At 35.4% G+C, this 25,301-nt stretch overlaps 2 protein-coding genes across 2 annotated transcripts; both read right to left on the reverse strand.

Moving 5' to 3' along the window:
- Window positions 1–617: 617 nt before the first annotated feature.
- LOC141835969 (T-complex protein 1 subunit eta) lies at window positions 618–10,694 on the reverse strand. The gene is made up of 14 exons (XM_074723380.1): window positions 10,595–10,694; window positions 10,235–10,495; window positions 9,388–9,513; window positions 9,114–9,317; window positions 7,794–7,963; window positions 7,574–7,709; window positions 7,386–7,502; window positions 7,146–7,265; window positions 6,824–6,922; window positions 6,656–6,745; window positions 2,936–3,017; window positions 2,760–2,848; window positions 2,596–2,670; window positions 618–927 (listed from the first exon to the last, which is right to left on the reverse strand). Exons 1-14 carry the CDS (start codon window positions 10,607–10,609, stop codon window positions 823–825), a joined length of 1,689 nt encoding a protein of 562 aa, XP_074579481.1. The 5' UTR covers window positions 10,610–10,694; the 3' UTR covers window positions 618–822.
- An 8,132-nt stretch (window positions 10,695–18,826) lies between these two features.
- On the reverse strand, window positions 18,827–23,467 carry LOC141836539 (putative protein S-acyltransferase 6). Its single transcript, XM_074724054.1, has 5 exons — window positions 23,363–23,467; window positions 23,059–23,241; window positions 22,179–22,484; window positions 19,449–19,682; window positions 18,827–19,354 (listed from the first exon to the last, which is right to left on the reverse strand). Exons 1-5 carry the CDS (start codon window positions 23,465–23,467, stop codon window positions 18,869–18,871), a joined length of 1,314 nt encoding a protein of 437 aa, XP_074580155.1. The 3' UTR covers window positions 18,827–18,868.
- Window positions 23,468–25,301: the final 1,834 nt, after the last annotated feature.

Consider the following 25,301-nt stretch of genomic DNA (forward strand, 5'->3'; position numbering starts at 1 on the left):
AATTGATAGCTTGTTTGAGAATCAGACCACTTTGAGCCAACCTAAAAATTTTGGACAAAATCGATAGGTGGCCTTCAAGGACTTCAATAGCAAAAATGAAAGGACAAAAGGACTGCTAGGTGGCCTTATAGTATTCCAACAATGGAAATGAAAGCATACAAGGACTGTACAAGCTCCAAAGAACACAAATATATGGTAGTGGACCTTCAAGTGCCAAACATAAATTTAAAATTATAAATTACCCGCCAAAGGTTTTCTTTAAGTGAGTGGAGCATTCGAAGATGAAGATTTCCATAAGAAACAACTTGCAACTAGAAAAAGGAACGAAAACAAACCAACCAACCAACCATACATATTATCAATTGTAGGATTTTGACGAAGAATGATGCTAAAATCATAGTCAGGTGGTTAAATGGGATTTTACCATAAGAAACATCCTTTCTTTAAGCCAAAATGGGCAAAATTAGGGTTAAGAGGGCACTGTTTGGACATGGTCTGTCAGTTTATTTCCTGGGCAGTTCAGGAGATTGGCTGAGTTTCTTTGACAAAAAAGATTGATAGAGTGATTCACCAGCAAGTTTGGTTGCCATGAATCTTGGTAACTGCAAAGTTGTCTCTAAGAATGCAATTTCAAATGCATCAAGAAGTAACAAACTCAAATCAATACGTAGACAACGATATCCTAACTACCAAGACAACAGAAGGAACATTTCAATTCAAAATCTCATAATATGTTAATTAAATAAATTGAGATTGCGGCGTGAAAAAAGAAGCACAAGGCTCCGTAAGGGTGAAACAAGAAGTTAGATATGGCTTTGGAAATCACCGTCTCCGCATGCCCCTTCCACCACGGCCACGAAAGTTTGCTCCGCCCCTACCGCGGCCAGCCATTGCACTTGCAGCAGCTTCACCTTGAGCACTCTCCGACTGATCATTGCAGTTGAAAAGCAAACCAAAAAGCATTAAGAGAAGTAGCAAGATATTATAAGTCCACATCATTGTGTGATGTTAAAGCAAATTCGGAAGCAATAGAGATTTTTAAGGAACCCTAAGTTGAAGACAAAAAAAAAATAGAGGATAAATATCATGGGTGGCTGAAATCCTGAAGTACAATTTTCATAAACCCATCAGTAAATTGTAAATATAAACTAACAAGCTAAAGTAAACAGTTGTGGCAATCACCTTGCTCTGAAAATATCAGTGTGTTTAGCAGAGCATCAAATAGTTAGCACTGAAATTAATGGTAAAGTTTAGAATATAAGACAAGGATGCTTAAAGATGAGGATGATTCGAGTCGTATCTCTTTCTGATGACAACCTTGAAGATACGGTGGTGGTTACAAAAGCATATTTCAAGTTAGTTATGTCGCTACCGATATTGGGTTTCTGACCAAATAATTGATGCACACATGCTGATGTTTATGACTGTAAACGGATCAAATGTTCCCAAACAAGTTTGGTGTTTGGCTCGTTTATGTTCTTCAACATGCATAAGGTCAATTGAATAACCAAGCTTGCACATTCCATTAAACTAAATAAATAAGCTTGAACACGTGTTCAGTTTGTTAATGTTCGTGAATAGAAATTGTGAACTATGAACAATATTGATAAACAATGTCCATGCACAAATCTTGTGAACCATTTTCTTGAACAAAACTCTAATCAAACTTATAAATAAGTTTGCAAATACACAAACAAGCTCTGAAAAAAAAAACAAAGTTGTCATATTAAGCTCACTAACCAACCAAAAGAGCTTTAAAATGTAAAAAGTTCAATCAATCAAACAAGCTCAATAACATCTAAATGAACCCAGCTCGATCCCAACTAAAGTTGAGTTTCGAGCTCAAAAGAAGAAACCAAGCCGAGCTTGAACAAGACATTTCAAAGCTTGGTTAACTTAGGTTTGGCTTGGTTATCCTACTAAACAATTCTGAGCAACATAAAACTTGTTTCAGCTCGTTTACAACCATATTGATGTTAGGGATACTGAAAAACAAATTTAGATTAAACAGGACTAACATATTTATATTGCTCAGCAGTACTAGGAGAATAATAAGAATATTGCATGCTGACAGTGTTAGTTGAATTCTCTAAAGATAAAGTGTGACTGACATTATATTGGGAGATAGATTGACAGAAATGGTGTAGGATTAAAATGGTCAAAAAAATTTAAGATATTGCTAAGTTAGCAATATGAGAAAGCAGTATCATCATCAAAGATGAGCGGGTTTTTAAGCGACAAACCATTCAAAACAAAATTAAACAAATAAATATTGTGGGTTAAATGGATATGTTGTTAATGAGTAGTTTCCACAATTTATTATTTAGCTCCTGCAAAAGAACCCTTATATTTTAAAATGGGAATATTATGGATAATGCCATATGGAAACACTATAAATTACTCTTCCTTCTGTGCTACATCAGATATGAGATGGAATTGTTAATAGGATTTCTGCTGTTATACAACATTCAGCACCAAAAGAACTATACAGCGGAAAACAGATGCAGCAAATTAAGTACACTAAGAGTCTAACACCTCAAGCGAAACCCTGAAAGGAAAAAAATCCCCTTGCTTTTATGACAAATAAAATTGTACCTTGGGATTTTTCACTGTTTCGTCCACACTTAAGATAAGACAACAAGCTTCAGTTGCAGCATTTATAGCATTGATCTGCCATTCATATATTTAGTCAATCTAAGTGCCAATACCAACAAATAACTTGGACAAGAGAATGAGAAGGGTTTGAAAAATGATATTACTTTCACAACAGCAGGCTCCCATACAAAGTTGGCAAAAGAATCTGCAATTCCACCAGTATTAATATCCACGCCATAATTTGCACCTTCCCCTGTTATAGTCATGACTTTCAGCACATGATACCAGGAAAAAAGAAGACAAGACAGCCAAATGCGCTCATTTACAAAAGGAAGCTAACCAGATGCATGTTTCTGTCTTAGTTTGTTCAAGATGTCTGTAGAATCAAATCCAGCATTGTCACAAAGTTGACGTGGAATGACCTGCAAATTTAAAAATAAGTTCAGGAATTACCCATTAAAATTTATCAAACCTACCAGATAGACAGTTCATATTGATAACAGATCCATTCTTCAAGCTTGCTTAGGCCACAATTACAGCCCTTTAAAAGATGAACATCAGACAGATATAAATTTTTTCTTGATTATTAAAATCATGAAGTAAAAACAAAATAAACAATTATTCTCTTAAAATTTTCAAACAAGAAATCCTTCCAAATACCTTTAGTCCTTCCACCCAATCAAATGTGTATCATTCAAAGTAAAGTTTGGATTGATCACACGATCAATAGGCATGTCAAAGGAGGTAAAGAGAAAGGGATGAAAGATAGAAACTCCACCCATTTAGTTTCACATTGCCAAGTGGGGCTTCTTAAGCATATTTAAATATGAAAAGGTTGTCCACCTAAGAGCACTGCATTTTGGATTTGGATTGGGTCTTAGGAAATAACATGGTATCAAAGTTGGACCTCTTGCCTCTAGTAATGATAGACCTAAGGGTGATCATTAAAGACATGATAAAGTAGGAAGGGATGAATCGCAGAAACTCCACCCCTTTAGTCCTACATTGCAAAGTGAGGATTTTAAGAATGTCAACATAAGTGCTGTAACATTTTGGGTTGAGATTAAGCTCCTCCTTGGGCTTTAACACATATATTATCATTCAAAAGTTTCTTTCAGCATACAAGAACAATGACGCCTCCACTATCTAGCATTCAGATTAATCAATGAATTATTTTCTTCAATTTTCAAATCCAAGACAAGAAAAGAAAATAAACTCTCTGATGCTAATCTTGTCCATTTAGATTCTATTGGACTTGTTATAATTTTAGATAGTATGCATTGAATTTTGATATGATTTTATTAAGTTAAAAAGAATTAAGATAGTCCTTGGAGTCTTTAGACAATTGATGAGTTTTTTATAACAAAGCAAATCAATTATATTGCTGTCTTGAAGGATATGTAAAAAATATAGTGGCCAGTGTTAGATCTATTAAGGATATTATGTTTTTATAACAGTAGATTAAGTAAAAATAATTTTAATGATAAGTGGAGAAATAGTTGAAACGTGTGGCCATGAAATTTTTATAAATATGTTTTAAATATAGTCGATCCAAGAAAAAGACAATTATAAAGATATATTAAAAGAACAAAAGATGGTTGAAATGGACATGAATTTCGAGTCCTCAATAATCATCTTGTGATTATAGTGTGAGAGATAGAGAGAGACAGTTATTGATTAAAACTCATCTGGAAACAATTAGGAAACAATCCAGAAAGTTAATATAACAAAGATGAAACAAGAATACTAAAATTACTGTCTGAATTCATTAACAATATTAAAAAAAAATTTAAAAAAAATCTTACTATTTGGGAGCAATTTAGTGTATCTAATGAAAATTAAAATTAAAGAAAAACAAGTTAAAATCATATTAGACATATTTAAATTCAATCAATAACTTTTACAGTTAGACAAGTTGAACTATCTAGAATCGGAAATCTAAGGGGATGGAGGGAGACCAAAAATACTTTATTATATGCAATCAAAAGTGATCAAGAATAGTCTAATATTACTATAGATATAGCTTTGCATAGTATAAAATGAAGGATAAGATCCATATGATCAATCCCAATGTGTTGGGACAAACACTGCCTGAAAATGCCGAGATAGTTTAGATGGTAAGTGGAAAATTATGAAATCATACAATGAAACAGCATAATTTAAGTTGTGGGTCTCATCTCTGAAGACAATTACATTAAATTTTCATATTAAGCTATTTGTTAACCATTATCATGCAATACTAATTGATTGTGTATAGTATAGAAAATTAAATTTTAGGAATGGCATATTTCATAGGAGAAAATACTAAATATTTTTATACAAAAATCAATTCCATTTCATGGTTATAGCTCTCATTTTACTATTTTTATTTATTTAGTAATAACATTATCAAAAACAGAAGAAAATGCTAAAATAAAAATTAAATTATATCAAACATATATAATTCTTTATCAAGAATATGCTAATGAAACATTATTTTTTTCTCCTAAATAATATTTCATAATTTTTCAATTTTATCAAATGAGATTCTGTTTTGATCCAGCATCAGTGTTTTTTAATTTCTAAGATATAAAAATCAAAGTTCATTTTGGTTTCTCAAAATTTTCTTTTTATTCAATATAAAATTCGAAAAAAAAATCTTCCAAATAGAACCTTTGTTTTGAAAGAAATATAAACATTAATAAATCATTTAAATAAAAACGTCATTAGTTAACAATAAATGTAATGCATTTGTCCATAGTACAAAAAAACAAACACGTCAACTATAATAAGACTCAAACTTCCAAGTGTAACTCAACCGAAGCAAGAAACAATTAATCAAGATTAACTATATTCAAATCTGATCCTGAGGTTATTTTAAATTCTGTACCACAAAAGGTTTCTTGAACCTGTCATATGCTCCATATGATATATATATATATATATATATATATATATATATAAGCTATCTCACATGGTAATGTTAACAGAAATTCTGAAAGAAGATGACTCTGAAACTTCACGTATCCAGGTTAACAGATTCCTAGATGGATCCACATAAATCCCATGTGACCCCTAACATGCCGACAAAAAGGAATAGGTAGAATGGACTAAAGAATAGAAGGGGAAAAAAGAAGTGTTTTCTTAGAAAGTGAGACATCTGACCAAACACCCAGCACCAACCTGAGGTCACGTTGTCAAAGGTGCTCATCCAAGATGTGAGGCATTGAGGCCTTGCTTAGTGATATCACTACACTCCAAACAAAGTAGTCGGCTTCCTACGCCTATTACACACAAGTTAATGATGTACCCTAGTTCACATGTTCCCAAAATACTTGAAAAATTGGATTTAGATTGCAAGTTTTCATGGTTTCTTCTGTCAACTGAATATGTAGATAAGTAAAAAATGCATGCTTTCATGTGCTTATTTTTTACACAAAAAGTCAAAATAATTAAATAGAAAGCACTGCTGCCGACTTGCCATGGAGAAGCTAAACCTATTAAGATAGCAAAACTATATTTGGTTGACCAATAAGAATGCTGAATTCACAATAGCCGGAGCTACTTCTGTTCCTTGTGGCTTTATGGGGGGAAACAAAGCAAACAGAAATATGTACTTTTATCTCAAGAGCACATGGTGAATGCATTCAAGATAATTACAGCCAGAATATGTTTGTTTCTTGTCTCAAGAGCACATGGTATTAAAGTCTGTGCTTTGTAGCTCCTTTAGTGAAGAGGCAGTTTGACAAAAGAAATTTCAGTTGCATTACTTTTGGGGAAAAAATTGCAGACAGAATAAAAGGGAAGTAGAAAGGATATGCAAAAGTATGATTACCAGTACCACTGTCCTAACGTATCAGTCATATTATAAAAACATTCAACAAAAAGCTAGAAAGCATCATGTTCATAGTTCTAATGAAAATGTAAGCCTACACACCTTGTCTAATCATTCAGAGATATAATAAAAGGATTACAGTAATCTATAGAGCCAATGAAAAATTAACACTTATTGAAACCACGTGATAAATAGATACTATCAAGGATTTAAATGAATAGGAAATAAGTACTCATAGTCCTCTACCTCAAGAGCTTTGGCAAATGAATTGATAAATAGCTGTGACTTCCCAGCTATTGTACGGGCATGCTGTCTCAAATACCGGCTTAGTTCCATCTGCCAGTGATGGGAAAAAAAATTACAATAGAAAACAGGCAAGATAAGAAGTAACAATGGTTAATTATAGGAAATTACATCAATAGCGCCACCACCAGGCACAATGGTAGAGTTCTTTAAAGCTCTCCTAACTATCATAATGGCATCATGAAGGCTCCTTTCTGCTTCTTCAATGAACTGACAGGATAAGCCAACAAAGTTATCATTATCAGTAAAAAAGTAGATTCTTATATTAGAATAACAACAAAAAATAATAAAATGACAACTCCTAACTATTTTCGGATATATGGATCTTATACCACATTCATCATTGAATTCAATGTAAGGATATTTGGATCTTAATAACACCACTGAACCCTATTAACATTGTGTAAAACACAACCCACTTTGATCAACAAACCTGATCAGCACCACCTCTGAGAACAATCGTAGCAGTCTGACCAGAAGGGCAACCGCTAAAAATGTTGAATCGTTCATTCCCAACTTGTCTTTCTTCAAATACTTCACAAGATCCAAGTACCTTTTGACAGAGACTATGAGCAATATGAAACGATACCAAACCAAATTTTCTATTCAACAATTAAATAGTCAAATAAGAATAAGCAAGGTATAGCATGTCAGAATGGATAAGTAAGCATACCTCATCAATGACATTGTTGACAGAGGTCTGAACAGTTCCACCTGTTGCAGCAGCAACACGTTGTAAATCTTCCTCCGTGACACGGCCAGCACAGAAAATATCCCGATCAGCAAAATACTGCAGAAAGACCAATTGTTATGCTCCAAAAAACAATGAATTTAGTTTTAACTTACAACTTACTAAAGTACCTGAGTCGCAAGATCACCAATCGCTAATCTTGATAGGACAATTTTTGCTCCACTTTTAACACACTTATCTAGCTTGTCATATATGATATTCCATTCAGCATCGACGATTGATTGATATTGTAAAGGGTCAGAAAGCCTACATAAGAACCAGAAAGCATAATTAAAATGTTTGAATATAATATATGAAATATTGATTGTAGTAACAGCAAGTCTAGTGGACCTGATTTCTGCATTTTCTTTCTCTGACTTCAACTCCAACTCAATGTTCAACAAAAGAATCTTGGGGTTTAAAAATTTCTTCGGCTGCTGCTCAAAACCAGCATAAGAGAATGTCTTTTTAAAAGCAACACCATTAACAAGAAATGAGTCTCTCATGTTGCCACCAGGGACCTACAGAGAAGTAGCTGCAATTTTAGATGCTGACATTCCACCAGAAAGCTAGAATCATCTCTCAATTTCTCTAGTATAACTCAGAATGAAAAAAAAAAAAAAGATCTATCTAGAAAGAAATAAAAGTGTATACAGTGTTTTTCAATGCATTATGTGCAATTAGATCCAGACCTAGGAACAAATGGCAGTTGCACACCTAAAGACAGTGAGCTCTGTTCTTGTGATAACATCAAGAATAATATTGTACATGCAATACAAATTAAACTGCTTTGCCTAACTAGAGATTTTCACTGGGACACCCAGCACCTTAGCAAATACAGGGTATATAGTCGTCTAGAAGCAAAGTACAAGAACTGAAACTCCCAGCTCAGTACAGTTGGAAAATGAGCACGATGGGCATTTTAAAACATAATATTGTATCTCAATATTAGACAAAGAAATGCAAGAATCATTGCAGCTTGAAACTTTTTAATGAAATTAAGTGGTCCAAACTGAGCTGTGGTCTATATCAGGCTTACCAAAGACCAAATGAGACAGACAAATAATACAGTAAGCCTTGATGATACTGCCATCAAACTATGCGAGAATCAAAGTAGAGAATTTATTCTCCAACATATCCACCATACGACTGTTGGAGGAAAAATATAGGAGCCACTCAAACTTAGGAGATTTAGGCTCTAATGTCATACGGTTGTGAAATTAAAAGTATATGATGTACTTGGCAACTCAAGGTCATGAAAACACACTAGATAAATTATAAATCTAAAAGGACAGATAAGATCTTCATAACCTAAGAAAAGTAATGGTTTAATACTGCTTAAGATTACCTACAGGAATAATGAGCTGGCTTATTACAACCTTTTAGCAACTGAAATGAAAAAATATGAGGTAAATAACAATAGATTCCTTGTCCAGGGAGAATCAATTGTTTATACTGGGATACCTCCTTACAAGTGATTTTTTTTTCAATATTGTATTCCTCAAATGTGAAAATAGTTCTCCACTTTAAAAATGGTAAATCTATATAGTTAGTGTCACATGACACAGGGGCAGTATACAAGTACTACCAATCTCCCATCAAGTATAAAAACTGTAAAATGAAATCCAAATCTACTGAACTGGTTAAGAATTTTAGGAATATGAGCTTGACCTTTTTTATCCCAATCAAATTAAGCCTATCATCATTGCCAATTGCAAGGACAGCATCCACAACCATGTTTGCAAAAAACTCCTTCTCACCACCAATTAACTTTGAAGAAAGTGTAGTAGCGGCACATTTAGCCAGCAAGGATTTCTTCTCTTCAAGACTTTTTCCCTCTATGCTTACGGCAAGATCTTTAATTTTGTTGACGGCCTAGAAAAAATGACACGTGATTTTCAGCAGTTGACATTTGCACCCAATCACAAAACAGGTTAATTCTTACCAAAAATGAAGCAGTCCGGTAACTTCGAATAAGATTTTGGGGATGAACTCCATCTTCAATAAAAGGTTTTGCCTCCTTTAGGAACTCACCAGCCAAAAGCACCACTGTTGTTGTCCCATCACCAACCTAAACCAGAATATGCAGGATTTTAGACATTCAGACACACTCAAAGCTGGTAGTTAAATTGAGCTAATATATTAATGTCTTTTTTAATACTCAAAATGGCATTGGCACATAGTATTGTTAATATATGGCGATCACTTTGTGTGAAGTGTCTCTTTCCCCCATAAGATATTTATAACGAGTAAGAAACTTATCACTGTGCACTGTATCTAACGTAATTGATCAAATCTTCAGATTAATTAAATTGTTTATCACGGCTACTTAAACAAAAATTCAAAGCCAATTTTTAACATGGAAATCAAGTCATCCAATATTCATCAGGAGAATTCATAAAAGATAGTGTCTTTTCATGTTCTTAGGCCACGTGCTCATGACAATTTTCAGCCTTTTCAATTTCTGTTCTCAGTTTTTAGAAAATAATTTTCAGAAAAATGTGAAAACTGATCTGCTGAAACTGACAATAGAAAATTAAAATTGTGAGAAATTTTTAACAATTTTAATGAGGGTGGTTTGATTTTTCTATTTTACTATGTTACATGAGGATAATTTGATGAAAATTCACAATTTTAATTTTCTGTTCGTCAGTTTTAGCAGAATAGTTTTCACATTTTTCTAAAAACTATTTTCTGCAGCCTGACCCCGAGAACAAAACTGAAAAAATGTGAAATTTTTCACAAGCCACACAGGACTTCATGTCCTACAATCGAAGGCGGAAATTTCTTACCTCAGAGTCCTGAGACTTGGCGATGTCAACGAGAATCTTGGCGGCAGGATGGACAATATCAAGCAGCTTCATGATGGTGGCGCCATCATTGGATATGGTGGTATTCCCCTTATCATCGTGGATGAGCTTGTCCATTCCTCGGGGACCCAGCGTCGTGCGAACCACGTCCGCCACAGCCGTGCAAGCATTGATGTTGCTCACAACCTGCGCCTTCCCCTGCGAGGTGTCCGTCCCTTCCTTCAACAGTATGATCTGGGGTTGCTGCAAGCATCGCGCCAAGAGATCCAAGGGGTTAGTAATCACTAAGCCGTGGCCAAAGTGAAACAAAGTAGAACGTAAGAGGATGAGAGACAAAGTTACCAGCATTGCCGCCATCGGAGCAGCGGAAGGAGGAGAGAGCGGAGGGATCGAGATCCGAACTAGTTAGGGCTTGCGGACTTGGAGGCGAGATGGAGGGTTTAGACGCCGGTTCTAAAAATGAACAGGTTTAGTAATCGTGCGTTGGAGCTTGAGTTGAATCTAATATTCGTCAATCAGTAATTTGATAAACATTTTAATACATATAAAATTAATTAAATAAATAAAATTAAATAATTTATTAAATTAAATAAATAAATATTTAATTTTTTAATATTCATAAATAATATTTATAAATTATATTCATAAATAAAATTATTATTAACATGGAAAGAAAATTTTAAAATAAATAAGTTTATTATCAAATTCAATAATCAATCAAATAGAATTAAAATATAAAAATTTCAAATAATCAAATAAACTTAAATTGAAAGCTCAATAACATCTAAACAAATTAAATTTAAGATAAACTTGAACGCTCATAAAGAAGAAACCAAATCAAATTTAAATAATCATTTCAAAAGTTTGATACATTTTAGATTCGACTCAACTTGACTTGATTACTTTATCAAATAAATTTGTGTTGGTGCCCTGATTGATTTTGATGTGATCAACCAAATTAGGTTAGGTCCTGTTGTGGTCTGATCCCTCTGTCTAAGTGTGCAGGAGCTTAAGAGCAGAGGAAGTCGAGCGAAAAACGCAACAATCGAGAAGGATGGCACAGAAGAGTGAGCCGACGGGCTCGGTGCATCCGAGGAACGCAGAAGCTGCGGAAGAGTACACCGGTGGAGCGAGAAGGGCGTACGCGGCTTCTGAGGAACAAGAAGCCGGGAGGAAGGGCGCTCGAGGGGCGAAAGGCCAAAGTCGGATTCGGGTGAGCCTAACTCTGGTTGGTCAGAAATCACCCAAACGATGTTTCTAAAAAAAGTCGACTTTGTTAACTTTGACTAAGTCAAAATTTGACGTAGCTTCAACGTGCGCTGCAGCTTTTAATCATCAGTCAAATTAAGGATAGAAATTATCTTTAATCAAGGATGATTCAAATGTTGATAAACGTTTATTTTTTTAAAAGATAATATTCATCCTTTATCAAAGATCAACGATCAAGATCCAATCCTATCTACGATCAATGGTCAAGATTAGTCTGCGTAGGTTATAAATAGGCTTAGAAGTTAAAGAGGAAACTAACACTTCAATTGTAATATTTTTCTTAGCTTCCGTCTTGTGCTACAAACGTCTGTAAGAGACTTCTCCGCCTGCAAAGAGTTTTTAATAGTAAGCTTCAACCGCCTTGGCTTACAGCCGCCTAAGTTGTAATCAAGTACATCTATTTGTATTCGTCACTTACTAGGTTTATTTCATTTAATTTATGTTGGGTTTATTTAATTGTTGAAACTAACGTTTATCCTTGTAAAATTGTGCAAGAGATCTAGTTTTATTTACAGGGGCAATTCACTCCCTCTTACCGGTCCACATCGATCCAACAGTTTAAACACCATAAAACCCTACCTGAGTCACAAAAGATGAAAATATTTATAATTGATGGCTCAGCTCTAATAGAGTTGCACTTGGCACTCGAGCCGAGCATGGCTCTAGATAGAACACAACTTGAAGCTTGAGAAAACTAACCTCTTCGCCTAGAGTCATAACTAGGGAGTGTCAATGAATTGAATTTGTTCATGAATTTTTTGAGTTTATTTAAAAAATATTTGATTTGTATTTAAATTATCAAATTCGAGCTGAACTCAAGTATGTTTGATAATTTTTTTGAATTGAATTCAAATCATAATATTTTATTTACTTAATGAATTGAATTGAATTGACATCAAACTCATAATATTTTATTTGATTGTTCATGAGTCGCTCACGAACTAGACTCAAATCAAATTCAATTTATTTTTTCATAATTTTAATATAAATATGCTATTCAAATAATTCCAATTGAGTTGGAATTTAAGTCATTTCGCATTATAATTCCATTTCATTCGAATCAAAGTTCGAACAACTCAAGTTGAACTCAAACTCAAATTTTATTTCAAACTAAATTCGAGTCATAATCATTTATATTTTTGAATTTCAAATCAAATTCAAAAATCATATATGAATATTAATATTTTTATACTATGCAATTCCACTACACCCTAATCAACTCCTAATCAAGACCCCGTGCTGTGAGACGGCCACGACAGCCTCCTTGCTGAGAAGCTGCGACTTTGTCACGAAGTGAAAACCTCGGTGCAAGGTCACAACTATAAACTCACAGTGGTGGCGGAAACTTCATGAGTCATGCCACGACTATAATGACCCTCGATAGACCAACTTGATCAGCAAATAGATATAGAAAATATGTTTTGCTAAAATTATTTGGTATTCCATCTAATGATATGTTTAAGAATAAACAGTATTGTAGAACTAATTTTTTGAAACCAAATTAAGTAATGTTGGATTTTAAGGTGAGCTTACATCTTAATAGAGCATACAAATTTATATCATATTAAGTGAGCAAACTCATTAAGGGTTCTAATTAGGATTTATATTATTAGATGTGGTGTTTACATGTATAGAATTCGTTAACTCGTTTTGTTTTATTTATGGGCTAGCTGATAACAAAATTAAAGTTTCATAGTTATATATAGGACATAGTCTTCATAGGGTAAGTATTACGATAAATCTCTTTGTTTTCCATTGGTGAGGAGAATATGACGCCGCCACCCTAATAGCCTACAGAAGATATATCCACCCTCCTATTCTTCTTCTTCCGCAAGATTTGAATTTCATGGACAACTGAGACGATAGCGATTCTACTACATTTAAGTCATATTTATTTTGACTATTATCATTTTAGTTTATTAAATTATCGCTATAAATCAATGTAGCTAGATGTTGCATGTTTTCTATTTTATTGAATTCATAAGATTTAGAATTCTTGTTGGAAACTCTATTCCATCAAGTGGTATCAAAGCTGTGGTTGTTCCATCAACATTATAACGATAAAGTTTGGGTTTTTCATCGATTTTTTATTTTTCTGTTAAATTTTGACCGATCGGTGTTAAACAATCGGAGAAGAAAACCTATGATAGACATCGTTATCGAGTTTTTCCTGACGAATGCGAAGAACGACTATAACTATCATTGTTTTTTATGATAACCATCATGTTTGATCCAAAAAGGTCGAATCACATCCACATCAATGAAGTGCTTCAACACTCAATGGATACGCCTAAAATTATTAACAGAAGGTCTGGAATTGATTGTTGATTGGAACTGTTCGCTCCCAAGCACTCCGCGATGAATCTTGAGCACTCTGCGACTCACATGGATTTGACAGACAACTCCCAAGCACTCTGCTATCAATCTCGAGCACTCCAGCACAAATCCTGCACTCGGGTGACACAGTCCAATTCGGCTCTCAATCTGTGACCCACTCGGGCTTAGGCGTTACTCGACTTTGAGACTGCAGCCCACTCAACCTCAGGTGTCACTCTACTCTCATCTGTCATTTGAACTCAACAGTCACACTCGGGCTCGGGTAGCACAGTCTGACTCAGCTCTTGGACTGTCACTCGAGCGTGCAGGCACTTCGAGCACTCAGGAGCGCCACCACTTGGATCTAGGAGTGCTCAACTTCCCATTCAAACTCAGGAAACTTTCAAAAGCATTTGGGCCACTCGAACCTCACGACGCTCAACTTTCCATTCAAACTCTGGAAAGCATTAGGGTCTATCTGGATCTTGCGGTGCTCAATTTTCCACTCGGGAAGCACTCAAGAAGCGATCAACTTCCCACTCTACCTCAGGAATCGCTAAGCTTTCCACTCGGGAATCGCTCATGATACTCAACTTCCCATTCAGACTCGGGAATCGCTCGACTTTCCACTCAAGAAGCGCTCGAGGCACTCAGCTTCCCACTCAAACTCGAGAACTGCTTGACTTTCCACTCGAGAAGTGCTCGGTGACACTTGGCTTCCCACTTAGGAAACACTGAGACCACTCAAGAAGCACTCGGGACCACTGACGGTAGTCGATTATTTCTATTCAATTAGTTTTTTTAGGATTTTCTTTAGTCTACTTACACATTTGCTACTAAATTGAACTAGGTTTATTGTATTTTGTATTGATAGATGTATATCTATACTAAAAGTAATTGACTCAAAGAAAAATTATTTTTAAGTCAGATATATGTTTAAGAGTAACTCACAACTAAAAAATAATTTTTTATTTAGATTATGTGCATAATGTGTCGATCCAAAGGAAAGCATATTATGTGGCTAATTAAGATAATTATGAACTATGGTCTTAGACATATAGCTCATATAAAGCGTCAATTATGTGCATAATATATCGGCCCAAAGAAAGACACATTATGTGACCAATTAAAGTTTGAGTTATAGATAGAGAGTATCGTTAACAAATTATATTTTAGTCTAAAGACTAAGTTTAATATTGTATTTGGTATCTCATTAAAAGTCCATTCATATGCTTATTTATATTGCAAGATTCTATATATTTATCTATGTTCTTAGCTATTAACGTGAGTTTATGATATTTTCTCTTTTCTATTCAGTGCAATTAGTAACTACCAACATTAATAATACCCTTACACTTACCGGATCAAATTTTGTCTAATGGAAGGAATGCATTATCGTAGTCTTAGATTGTATGGACTTAGACTATGCATTGAGACATAATCACCCCACACCCCTTACCAATGATAGCATTGCGGAACAGAGAGTTGAATTTGTTTAATAGAAGCGATCAAATCGCATGAGTCTAAGCATCATGAAGCTTTCAATTTCGGAACCAATTAAATGCTCAATAACTGAAGGGGAGGATGTTAGAACTTTCCTGAAGCAATTTACATATTGTTTCACTTTAAATGAAAACATCGAGACAACTGTGGTGTTATCAAGACTTATCTCAATACATTATAAAGGAAAGAGAAACATAAGGGATTATATTATGGAGATGTCTAATCTCACTACAAGACTAAAGACATTAAAACTCAAGATGTCTGAGTATGTTAGTGCACTTTGTCTTGATGTCTCTATTTACACAGTTCATTCCTTTTATGATTTCTTATAATATTCAAAAGGAACAGTGGACATTAAATGAGCTCATTGTTTAATGTATGCAAGAAGAGAATAGACTGAGGTGTGATACATCTAAGAGTGCTCATTTAACATCCACTTCTCAGGGTTCGAGCAAGAAAAAGAAAATGACCGACATTAAAGGAAAAGGTAAACAAACTGTAGATTCTGGGACTTCTGGGCATAAGGAGCAAAAGAAACTAGATAAGAAATCTCTTTATTTCTTCTACAAGAAGAAAAGTCATATGAAGTTATCTCAAATACGCCAACTGATATGCTAAGAAAGATAAACTTCTCAATTTTGTTAATTCGAAAGTCAATTTAGCCATTGTACGTATTGACACTACTTAATGGATAGATATCGGTGCTACTACTCACATAAGTGTTACTATGCAGGATTATCTCAGGAGCTGATTGTCGCTTGATGTTGAAAAATATATCTATACAAAAAAATTACAAGAAGGTTAAAGTAAAGTCTATAAATATTTTTAGACTTTATTTTGGAACTGATTTCTTTAATTTTGGATTTGGATAATACATTCGTTGTATTGTCTTTTAGACTGAACTTAATTTTTATTTTTTATTTAGATAAAGTCAGGTTATTCTTGTTCATTTAGAAATGAAATTTTTAATATTTTTTTAAATTTAGTGTTCATTAACAATGGTTCTTTAATTGATAAACTATATAGATTAAACGCTTTAACTCTTACTGACAATGAAATTATGTATAGCATAGGTACGAAACACAATTTGACTGACGAAAATTCTTCAATATTGTGACATAGGTATTTAGGATATATATTTAAACAACGCCTAAAAAGGTTAATGTCATATGGGATTCTCAATTTTCTTGACATGTCAAACTTTGATGTCTGCATAAAGTGTGTTAAGGAGAAAATGACTAACAAAAGGAATAAGAGTGCAAGCCGATTGGTGAAATCTTGGAACTAATATATACAAATGTTTGTGAACAATTTTCTAAGACATCTTGGAATGACCACATATATTTTATTAATTTCATAGATTATTATTCACGATACGACTATTTATATCTTATTTATGAGAAGTCGCAATCATTAGATATGTTCAAAAATTTCAAAGTCGAAGTTGAAATCAACTATGTGAGAAAATTAAGGCCATCAGATATGACAATGGTGGTGAATACTATAGTCGAAACGATGAATCAAGTGAACAACGTCCTAGACATTTTATGAATTACCTTACTAAGTGTAGGATTATACCCCAGTATACCATGCCCAGTACACCCAGTCAGAATGGTATAGCTGAACGATAAAATTGTATCCTAAAAGATATAGTAAGAAGTATAATGACTTTTTCTTCTTTACCAGAGTTTTTATGGTGTGAGACACTCAAGATTGCAGTTTACCTACTTAATAGAGTTCCTAGTAAGGCAAGGACCAAAACTCCATATGAGATGTGGACGGGTAGGAAGTCGAACATTAAACATTTACACATGTGGGTTGCCTAGTTGAGCCTAGACCTTATAAGCCTAATGAAAGAAAACTGAACTTAAGGACATTGAGCTATCATTTTGTACGATACTCTAAAAGTCTAGGGACTATAAATTTTATGATCTCTCAAATAGATCCTTTTTCGAGAAGTTAATGTCAAATTTATTGAAGATAGTAGAAGAACTAAAATAAGAGACATATCCTTTGAGGAAAGCATTAACTATCCTTTTATGATCACTACTAGAACAATAAGTAATGGTATGATATCCATACCCTACATTATAGATATTGCACAACTAGTGAGAGTAGTGAGTCAAGATATTTCCATGTCATTTCCAATGCAATTGGATGAACCTTTCACTCATATTGAGATATTGTGTCATATGGATGAGCAAGTACCTCAAAACATCTCAACCACAAGTAATTTTAAGGTGATCCACAAGGGAAAGGAGATACATAATTTCTCATGATTATGTTTATCTCCAAGAGCATGATTTTGATATAAAATTTGACATTGTTGTTGACGTCAACTAAGGATTACTCATGTACTGGATACAAATCACATGTAACCGAAGTAGAAGATTGTTGGATTTTATCTCTCTATTAGGTGGGCTTACATGTTATTTGTGAGTATGTGGATTTATGTCATTAAGTGAACAAACTCATTAAGTGATCTAATGATTATTGAGAGTTTGTGTTATTGAACGTGGGGTTTATATGTATAAAATCCATTAACCCTTTTCGTTATTATCTATGAGTTGATAACGAAATTAGGATTTTATAGCTATATATAGGGTATGGTCTCCTAGAATAAAATTAGGTATTCGGACAAATCTCTTCGCTTCTCATTAATGAGGAGAATACGATGTCATCACTCTCTAACACCCTATAAAGATCCGTCTTCCTGTTCTTCTTTTTCTTCCGTAGGATCTAGATTTCATGGATGACGGAGAAGATGATGATTCCGCTGCATTCATATCATATTTATTTTGACTATTGTCATTGCAATATCAATGTAACTAGATCTTATATATTTTTTATCTTATTAAATTCATAAAGTTTAGAATTCTTATTAGAAAACCTATTCATCACTAAAAACTCCAATCGTTTATTTGGGCAAATATTTACTTGTAGAATAATAATATTTTATTTATAACTTTCATTAAAAGTGAATATTGCTCAAATTTCCATTTCAAAAACACACACTCAATATTGCCTATTTAGAACTAAAGCAATCTGGAAACTATCATCTGATTAGCAATATATATATAAACCAAAGAGTAGCATTTACTACTATATATGTAAATTAACATTTAATAAGTAGTAGAAATCAAGCATTCGTATCTTTTTATTTACTCGGAACGATGATGAAAAGGAGAGGAAAAGGAATTTAAAATGAAAAAAAAAATCCAAAAGAAGGGAAAGAGTAAAGAAAAAGATGTTTCTATAGGGGCTCCATTTGCAATGTACAATTGTATGAAACAAAATGGGGACATTATTAACGGCGACACATTCATTTACAAACGTATAAACTCCATGTAATTGTTACTGTCTATACAAACTCAAAGAATAATGACAATTACAGGCAAGTGTCCTTGCGTGCTGCTTCCGTTGTCTGCCAGTTCGGAGATCCACTTCCATTTAGCTGGATTTGCAACTGTTGTTTTCCCCCTTTTCGATCGAAACCCAATGATCACCAACTGTTTGTTGATTGGCTTATCAAGCCATTTCATGGTTCTTTACTCTGTCAACATATCCATGTGCCATCTTGAACTCAGCAGAAAAGCTCTCCGTATCTTGTTTCTTCTCCCAATGGTGGTCCATTTCATATTCTTTGACATGTTTTGGTGATTCCTGATTGCTTTTGTCTGTAGAAAAGTCTGAACGTGGCGTCCCGAAGTCGCATCTTTCTAGTGCTCCAAGCTGAAACTGATTCTGAATGTCGTCAAGCTCATCTGCAGCAACATTGTGCCGTTTGACACCCATTTCCAGGTCGAAGCCTGGCTTCATAATAGGCGGACTAATAGCTCTCCCCATAGAATTTGTTGAAGAGAACTTGAATGAATCCTCTTTTACCATTGCTCTGAAATTATTCATGGATTTTGGGATTTCTGAGAAAAGGATCTCCTTGACATTACGAATGCATCCATGGTTATATGGATTCTTTTTGCCATCATAACGATACCTGAAGTTCTCATATGTTGTCTGCAAGCATAATTTTTGTGAGGCCTTGAAGTTTGCATAGCAAATAAGAAGAGGCTGAATTGGCTATCTACGACTTCGGCAACAAAGAACATACCTGATTGGTGCAAACTAAGTAAAGGTGAAAAGTTGTCAAGCCTCCAACAAACCAAGCTCCGATGAATGTATAAATGATGAGGACGCCCGAAACAGGTGATTGCAGAACAGCTTGCCAAAGATTGCAGTGATATGCTCCCATGATCTTTGTGAGGTTAACCCAGCAGAAGGACAATACATACAGACATAGTAATGTTGTGGACGTGACAAACATAAAGAAGAAACGATAGTTCCTCTGCTTCCACAAAATAAAACAATATAAGTCTCCATGAATGAAACCGATATAATCTGAATGTGCTTGGCAATTATATTATTTTTTACTCAACAATTGAATAGTTTGAAGCTAACTAAGAAAAGCATGACTGTATGAACAATTGTGAAATGCAAAGTCTTTAAGAGTTGGATACAAAACTACAACATGACATGTTTATAAACAATGTCTACCCACCTCACCTCCAAAAGTGAGTCTGGAGTAATCAATGTAGTTGTAAATTTGTTGGTGTAGCTTTTATCGTGCAGATGGTGAGCTCGTCATTTCATTGGCTACTCAATACGACAAGATTGTTAGTATGATAATGTGAATTGTATCTCTTCAACTTTATTTGACACACCCCTTTAGATTGTCAAGGCACCCCTTCGGCTTGACGTGGCCCTTTGGATATACTTTTCTTCTGCAAAGGTGGAATCCGCCACCCCAACGGCCCCACACGGTCGGCCCCACGATCATCTGTGAGAAGGTAAATCGAGAAGTTGTAGTTGACCATAATGGATGAGGGTATTGTCTCGGCTTCGTCGAGATTCGAACCCTTACCCTCTTCTGCAATTCTGCTCCGTCGTAACCAACTTAGCTATGCCCCGGGGACGGCCCTTTGGATATAGTTACCCCTTCGAGTAGTAGCACATCTCTCTAATTATTTGACGCAACCTCTTTGGGCAGTCAAGTCACTATTTGGGTTAGTTGTCTTAGACACAATCATAGGACTTCTTGATACACCGTCTTTCTAGGTGGGTTGACTCATCTCTTTGCGAAGGCTACCACCAACGATTTTGCTATCAGTCGTAGAGATACTACTCGGATAATTGACACTCACATTCAGGTAAGGTAGGTAAAAGTCAGGATTGTAGAGATGATATTGTCTGACTAAGGTGTTTAAGACTCGATATGCTTACAGTTTATCTAGAAATCATCTTTCAAGATACAACTCTTGATTTGCAATAGGAACGCTTTAAATTTCAAGTTCTAGAGAACTTTCAAATCCTTGTAATTCTTAGAGAGGAGAAAAGGAGGAGAACTCAAGAGGAAGATGAACACTTGAAATGATAAGTGAGAGTGATAGAATGAGATTCCTGCTTTTTTTTTTGTAATCTAGAAATCTAGTTTTTCAAACCAACTAATCCTGGAGGTGATCAGTCCGACCCAACGGAAGTTTCTCATCAGTCATTAGGTAAATCGGGAAGCACAAGCGGCGTGTCGCTTCGCAGCTAGCATTCCAGGCTTAGCTGCGCAATTAGCTCCGCATGCTTCAATTTCTTCCTCTAGTCCCACACGAATTAACATGTGTGCATAATCGAGATAGCACTGACGTGTCATATATGGACTATGCTCGCGTATGAGCTTATACCCTACCAAATCAACGAAGAATGTCATGGTTTTCTCCATAACTCAAAAAATTTTGGACATCAATTTCTTGTTTCACTCGACTAATTGATTCAAAACAATCTACTTGTAGAAAAGCCCATCCATGTCCTTATTCAATCACTAATCACTTGGTTATGAAAACCAATCAATATGTTTGCGCAAATCAGAAGCAACAATTGACCAGGCTTTATTGGCCATTATAGTCTATAGGCCTCTTATTTTGACTGTCTAAGCCTCAAGGGCCTCACTCAAGCAAATAAAAAGGCAGAGAAATCTAGCACGACCTTGGTATAAACCTTCCATGAATAATCTCGAATGAAAGCTTGATTATTAAGCTCTAGAGTCTAGACATCAGAGGGCCACACTTATGTTACCCTATGTTTCTCTTGCTAGCTGGAATCTATTACAAGATACTGTACAAGAATTGTCGGTGATTTCCACTTCCGAAGGAATTAAAACATACGAGTCTGAAATAAAATGGATCAAGTATTTTCAAATCAAAATGCACTAGTAATGTTCCTGGCAAATAAGTTGTTACTTGGACATTGTTACTAGAAGGGCAACTCAATCAACATTGAGATGATTAATCGCCATGGTCATTAGAAAATTAAGTCTGCAATTTGTTGAAGGCCAATGACAACATCAAGAAGAATGATGGGTCAATTCAATAACATAGCTTAGGGAGGAAGCTAGTAGTAAATGAGAGGAAGAACTTGATGGATTGGAGCAATGCAGTATTTCAAATTGCAAGTCAAGGTCAGCAGGGCCACCTCACTTTCAGGACCTAAGGGTAGCTCAACCTAGGCAAAGTTAAGTCAAATCAGGCTAAAATCTTAATACCCTACTTTTTACTGATTATATCCTTCCGAACTTAATCTGACTATTGTTGTATCAAGATATTCACCACAATCTGGAAGAATATCAGAACCTTAAAAAGTTCATGAGATATTATATCTCTTTTTTATCCAACCCTGTCTTCCTTTGTTTAACATCAGTATGCTAGTTAACTTGCACCTGATTCATGATCATGGATATTTCCATAAACAAAGATTCAAAATGGATCAGTATAAAAAGTAAAGAAGAAACCCATACTCTTCCAATACACTGGCCAACCCAGGGGCAATGATGATCGAAGCGTTCCACGCAGTTGTTGCAAATTGAGCAATGGGAGCAACGAGGTGGACGATAAAGCATGCATGTATTGCAATACTTGACTTTCATAACAATGCCATTAACAAATACATCCTTGGTCAGTGGCAAAATTGAGCCACCATAAGCTCCTGACCACTCTGCGGATTTAGGGGAGGTGCTATCAACATCTGTTGGTTCGGGAGGATGTGCATTGCGAGGAACAATCCCTGGATCTCTGCCTGAGGTGAGAAATAGCATTACAATATCCTGCACGTACCAAAAACTGAGAATACTGATGATATTATTAAAGAGTGATAACAAACTTCCAGCAAAAGCTGAAATGGGCTTGAGTTCAAAAAAACCACCATCCCTGCAAATTTGATTGGCAGATATTTCTGTGTTAGAGTTGAAAATTCTAAACTTTGACTTCTCTCTTACAAATTCTTGTGGAAATTTTTGGTCCAGTTGTGCTTCAGCTTATCTTATTATTCAGATCATTTCTCAATAATAATCATGGTCAGTGGGGCTTTATTTCTAATGGGCCTTGACGTTTTTAGCTGTATCTTCATGATGAAACTTACAACAGATGTTACACTTCAGGACAGAGGTCTATGGTTGTTTTCAGAAGATGTAACCAAGATGAAACAAAAGCACACTTATTTGTGCATGAGTAAGTAATTATGTTGGCTGAGCCTCACCCACAACAAAGCACATTCCTTAATTTGTTTAAACCCAGAAAATTCAAATTGAAACTGATGTGACAGTTGGAAAAGAAATTCTGCACAGTAAGAGAAAGGAAACCATAAACAATTAAATAACATTATGAGGAAGAGTCACTCACGTAAGCAGCAAAGACAACAGCAAAATCCACAATAAAATTTCCCAAGTGATGTTGAAACTCGTTCACCAACTTGTCCGAAACAAATAACACAAAGAAGATAACTGGGACAACAATAAGAGGCACTGTGAGCATTAAGGATCTGGCATCTGGACCAAATATAAGTCTCCCACCGAAACAGAATTTCTGCAAGAAATTAAAATGGAGATAATTAGTTGCTATTTCAACTCGAGAGCAGTTTTAGGATTGGCCTGTGCAAGAATCAGCAGAATCATATTAAAAAACATGAAGTTGGGTATCTAATTACATTGCTTCCTTTCCACACTCGATATAACCGCTTTGGCGGGCCACCCGTCTCAATGATCCTCCCATTCGAATCAGTAATATGTTGAGGAACAGAGTTTTCGTACATTTTACCCTGCAAGGCTGCAACCTTTTGATATCTGCTAAAGAAGATTACATTGTCAATGTGTAGTATCAGAAACACTATAGCAAGTCTCTCCTTGCAATTGGAAACCATGTTAACTCCCCACAACAAAATGCGTCAACTAGGTAAAAAAAAATTCGACACGCAAATCATTGATAAATAAATTGTCACATAATCACAACAAATATTCACAGTTTACCCCCCAAAAACAATCCAATAGATAAAATAACTAGAGATAACAAACTCTAATGGCAAGATGGAATTAAAATGAAAACCTGGACGAACAGCAAAGGGAAATCACAATTTGAAGAGAACGGCGGAATTATGAACAAGATTGGAACATTACCTCGGCGAAAAAGAAACAATGTGGCGAAACGGGGGGGAACCCTAGGCCGCGGCTACGTCGGATTTGGTTCTCCGTCAGCCGACCGGCTTACCACCGACGAGCTGATGAGATCGGCGGCTCCAGGCCTAGGGAATGATCATAGGAGCTACGTGCTGCCGATACCGTCCGGCAGGAAGCTGAATACCGAGCTCATCGACGGCTAGACGAGCTCCGGCTCAGCGACGACGCAACGGGAGGTGGAGAAAGGGGATGCAATTCTGTTGTTATCGTTTTATTGGAAGCTAAAAATGGAGAAACCGCGCCAAGTAGGCGATGGTTGGTCGATGAACGGGCTGTCGGGCACGGACCAAATCGCAAAGAGCCCTCAATATATATATATATAATTCGATACAATTTATGTCAGAAATTAATTTTTAAAATATTCATTTCCAATACGATCCGACCCCTTATAACCTTACTCAAATCCTATAGCATGCGCCGAATTACTCTTTTAATATAATTTAACGATAAAATTATTATCTTATAATTTAATAGTCACCATGTCCCCGGGGTCATGGTACCACGGTAGGACATCCAGATTGTCACTCAGACATCCGCGGTTCGATCCCCAGCTACGGCGTATTTGTAAGAATTTTCCTTCAAATGGGAATCGCAATCAAAGGATGCTGGACATATGGGTTGACCGCTGCGTGCACTTTCCGATTTACTCTGGTGATCGGGGGAAACTTCCGTGGGACCGGATCGATCATCCTCAGCTACGGCGTATTTGTAAGAATTTTTCCCAAATGGGGATCGCAATCAAAGGATGCTGGGCATCTAGGTTGACCGCTGCGTGCGCTTTCCGATTTACCCTGGTGATCGGTGGGAAACTTCCGTGGGACCGGATCGATCATCCCAGGGATTGAGTCAATATGACTATCCCGTGAAGTGATCTCAGTTAGCCTCATTTATAAACAGCTGAAGAAATAAATAAAAATGATAAATCTCAGTTAGCCTTATTGACTATCCCAGGAAGTAATCAGTTCGGCCCCACGGAAGTTTCTCATCGGCCACCAGAGTAAATCGAGAAGTGCACGCAGCGGCCAGTCCAGACGTCAAGCATCCTTTGTTGCGCTCCCCATTTAGAAGAAAATTCCTGTAAATATGCTATAGTTGAACAACCTGAATGTCCTACTGTGGTACCATTGCTCCGGGAACTTGGAGGCGTCTCAATCATTTTCGAAGTGTTAGATTAAAAAAAAAAAATAGATTTTTAATATAATGATAAACAGTCTGAATTGTACCATTTTGATTGATTTTTTTTCATTATTTTTCACTACTCATAGTAATCAAGACCATTTTCTCAGATAAATTATATACATAATTATCATTTAACTAATTGTTTCTTTCCGTCTTTATTTTCTTATACTTATATTTTGATTTGGAGACTAGCCATCTAAGGTAGGAATGTCATATAGGCCATTCGTCCTTGGA

This window comes from Curcuma longa, chromosome 10 (assembly GCF_044706935.1).
Source record: "Curcuma longa cultivar G26 ecotype Majalengka, Jawa Barat chromosome 10, ITB_CL_G26_1.1, whole genome shotgun sequence".
Taxonomy (NCBI): Eukaryota; Viridiplantae; Streptophyta; class Magnoliopsida; order Zingiberales; family Zingiberaceae; genus Curcuma; species Curcuma longa.

What these genes read in the sequence shown, in the direction of transcription:
- LOC141836539 (XM_074724054.1), bottom strand. Translation starts at nt 23,467, where the DNA reads ATGTACGAAAACTCTGTTCCTCAACATATTACTGATTCGAATGGGAGG. An exon ending in CTGTTGTCTTTGCTGCTTAC is followed by an intron (nt 22,485 to 23,058) that starts GTGAGTGACTCT and finishes TGGTACGTGCAG; the next exon opens with GATATTGTAATGCTATTTCT. An exon ending in ACTTAGTTTGCACCAATCAG is followed by an intron (nt 19,355 to 19,448) that starts GTATGTTCTTTG and finishes TTATGCTTGCAG; the next exon opens with ACAACATATGAGAACTTCAG.
- LOC141835969 (XM_074723380.1), bottom strand. An exon ending in CATTTGCCAAAGCTCTTGAG is followed by an intron (nt 3,018 to 6,655) that starts GTAGAGGACTAT and finishes TTAAATTTGCAG; the next exon opens with GTCATTCCACGTCAACTTTG. An exon ending in AAACAGTGAAAAATCCCAAG is followed by an intron (nt 928 to 2,595) that starts GTACAATTTTAT and finishes TGCAATGATCAG; the next exon opens with TCGGAGAGTGCTCAAGGTGA.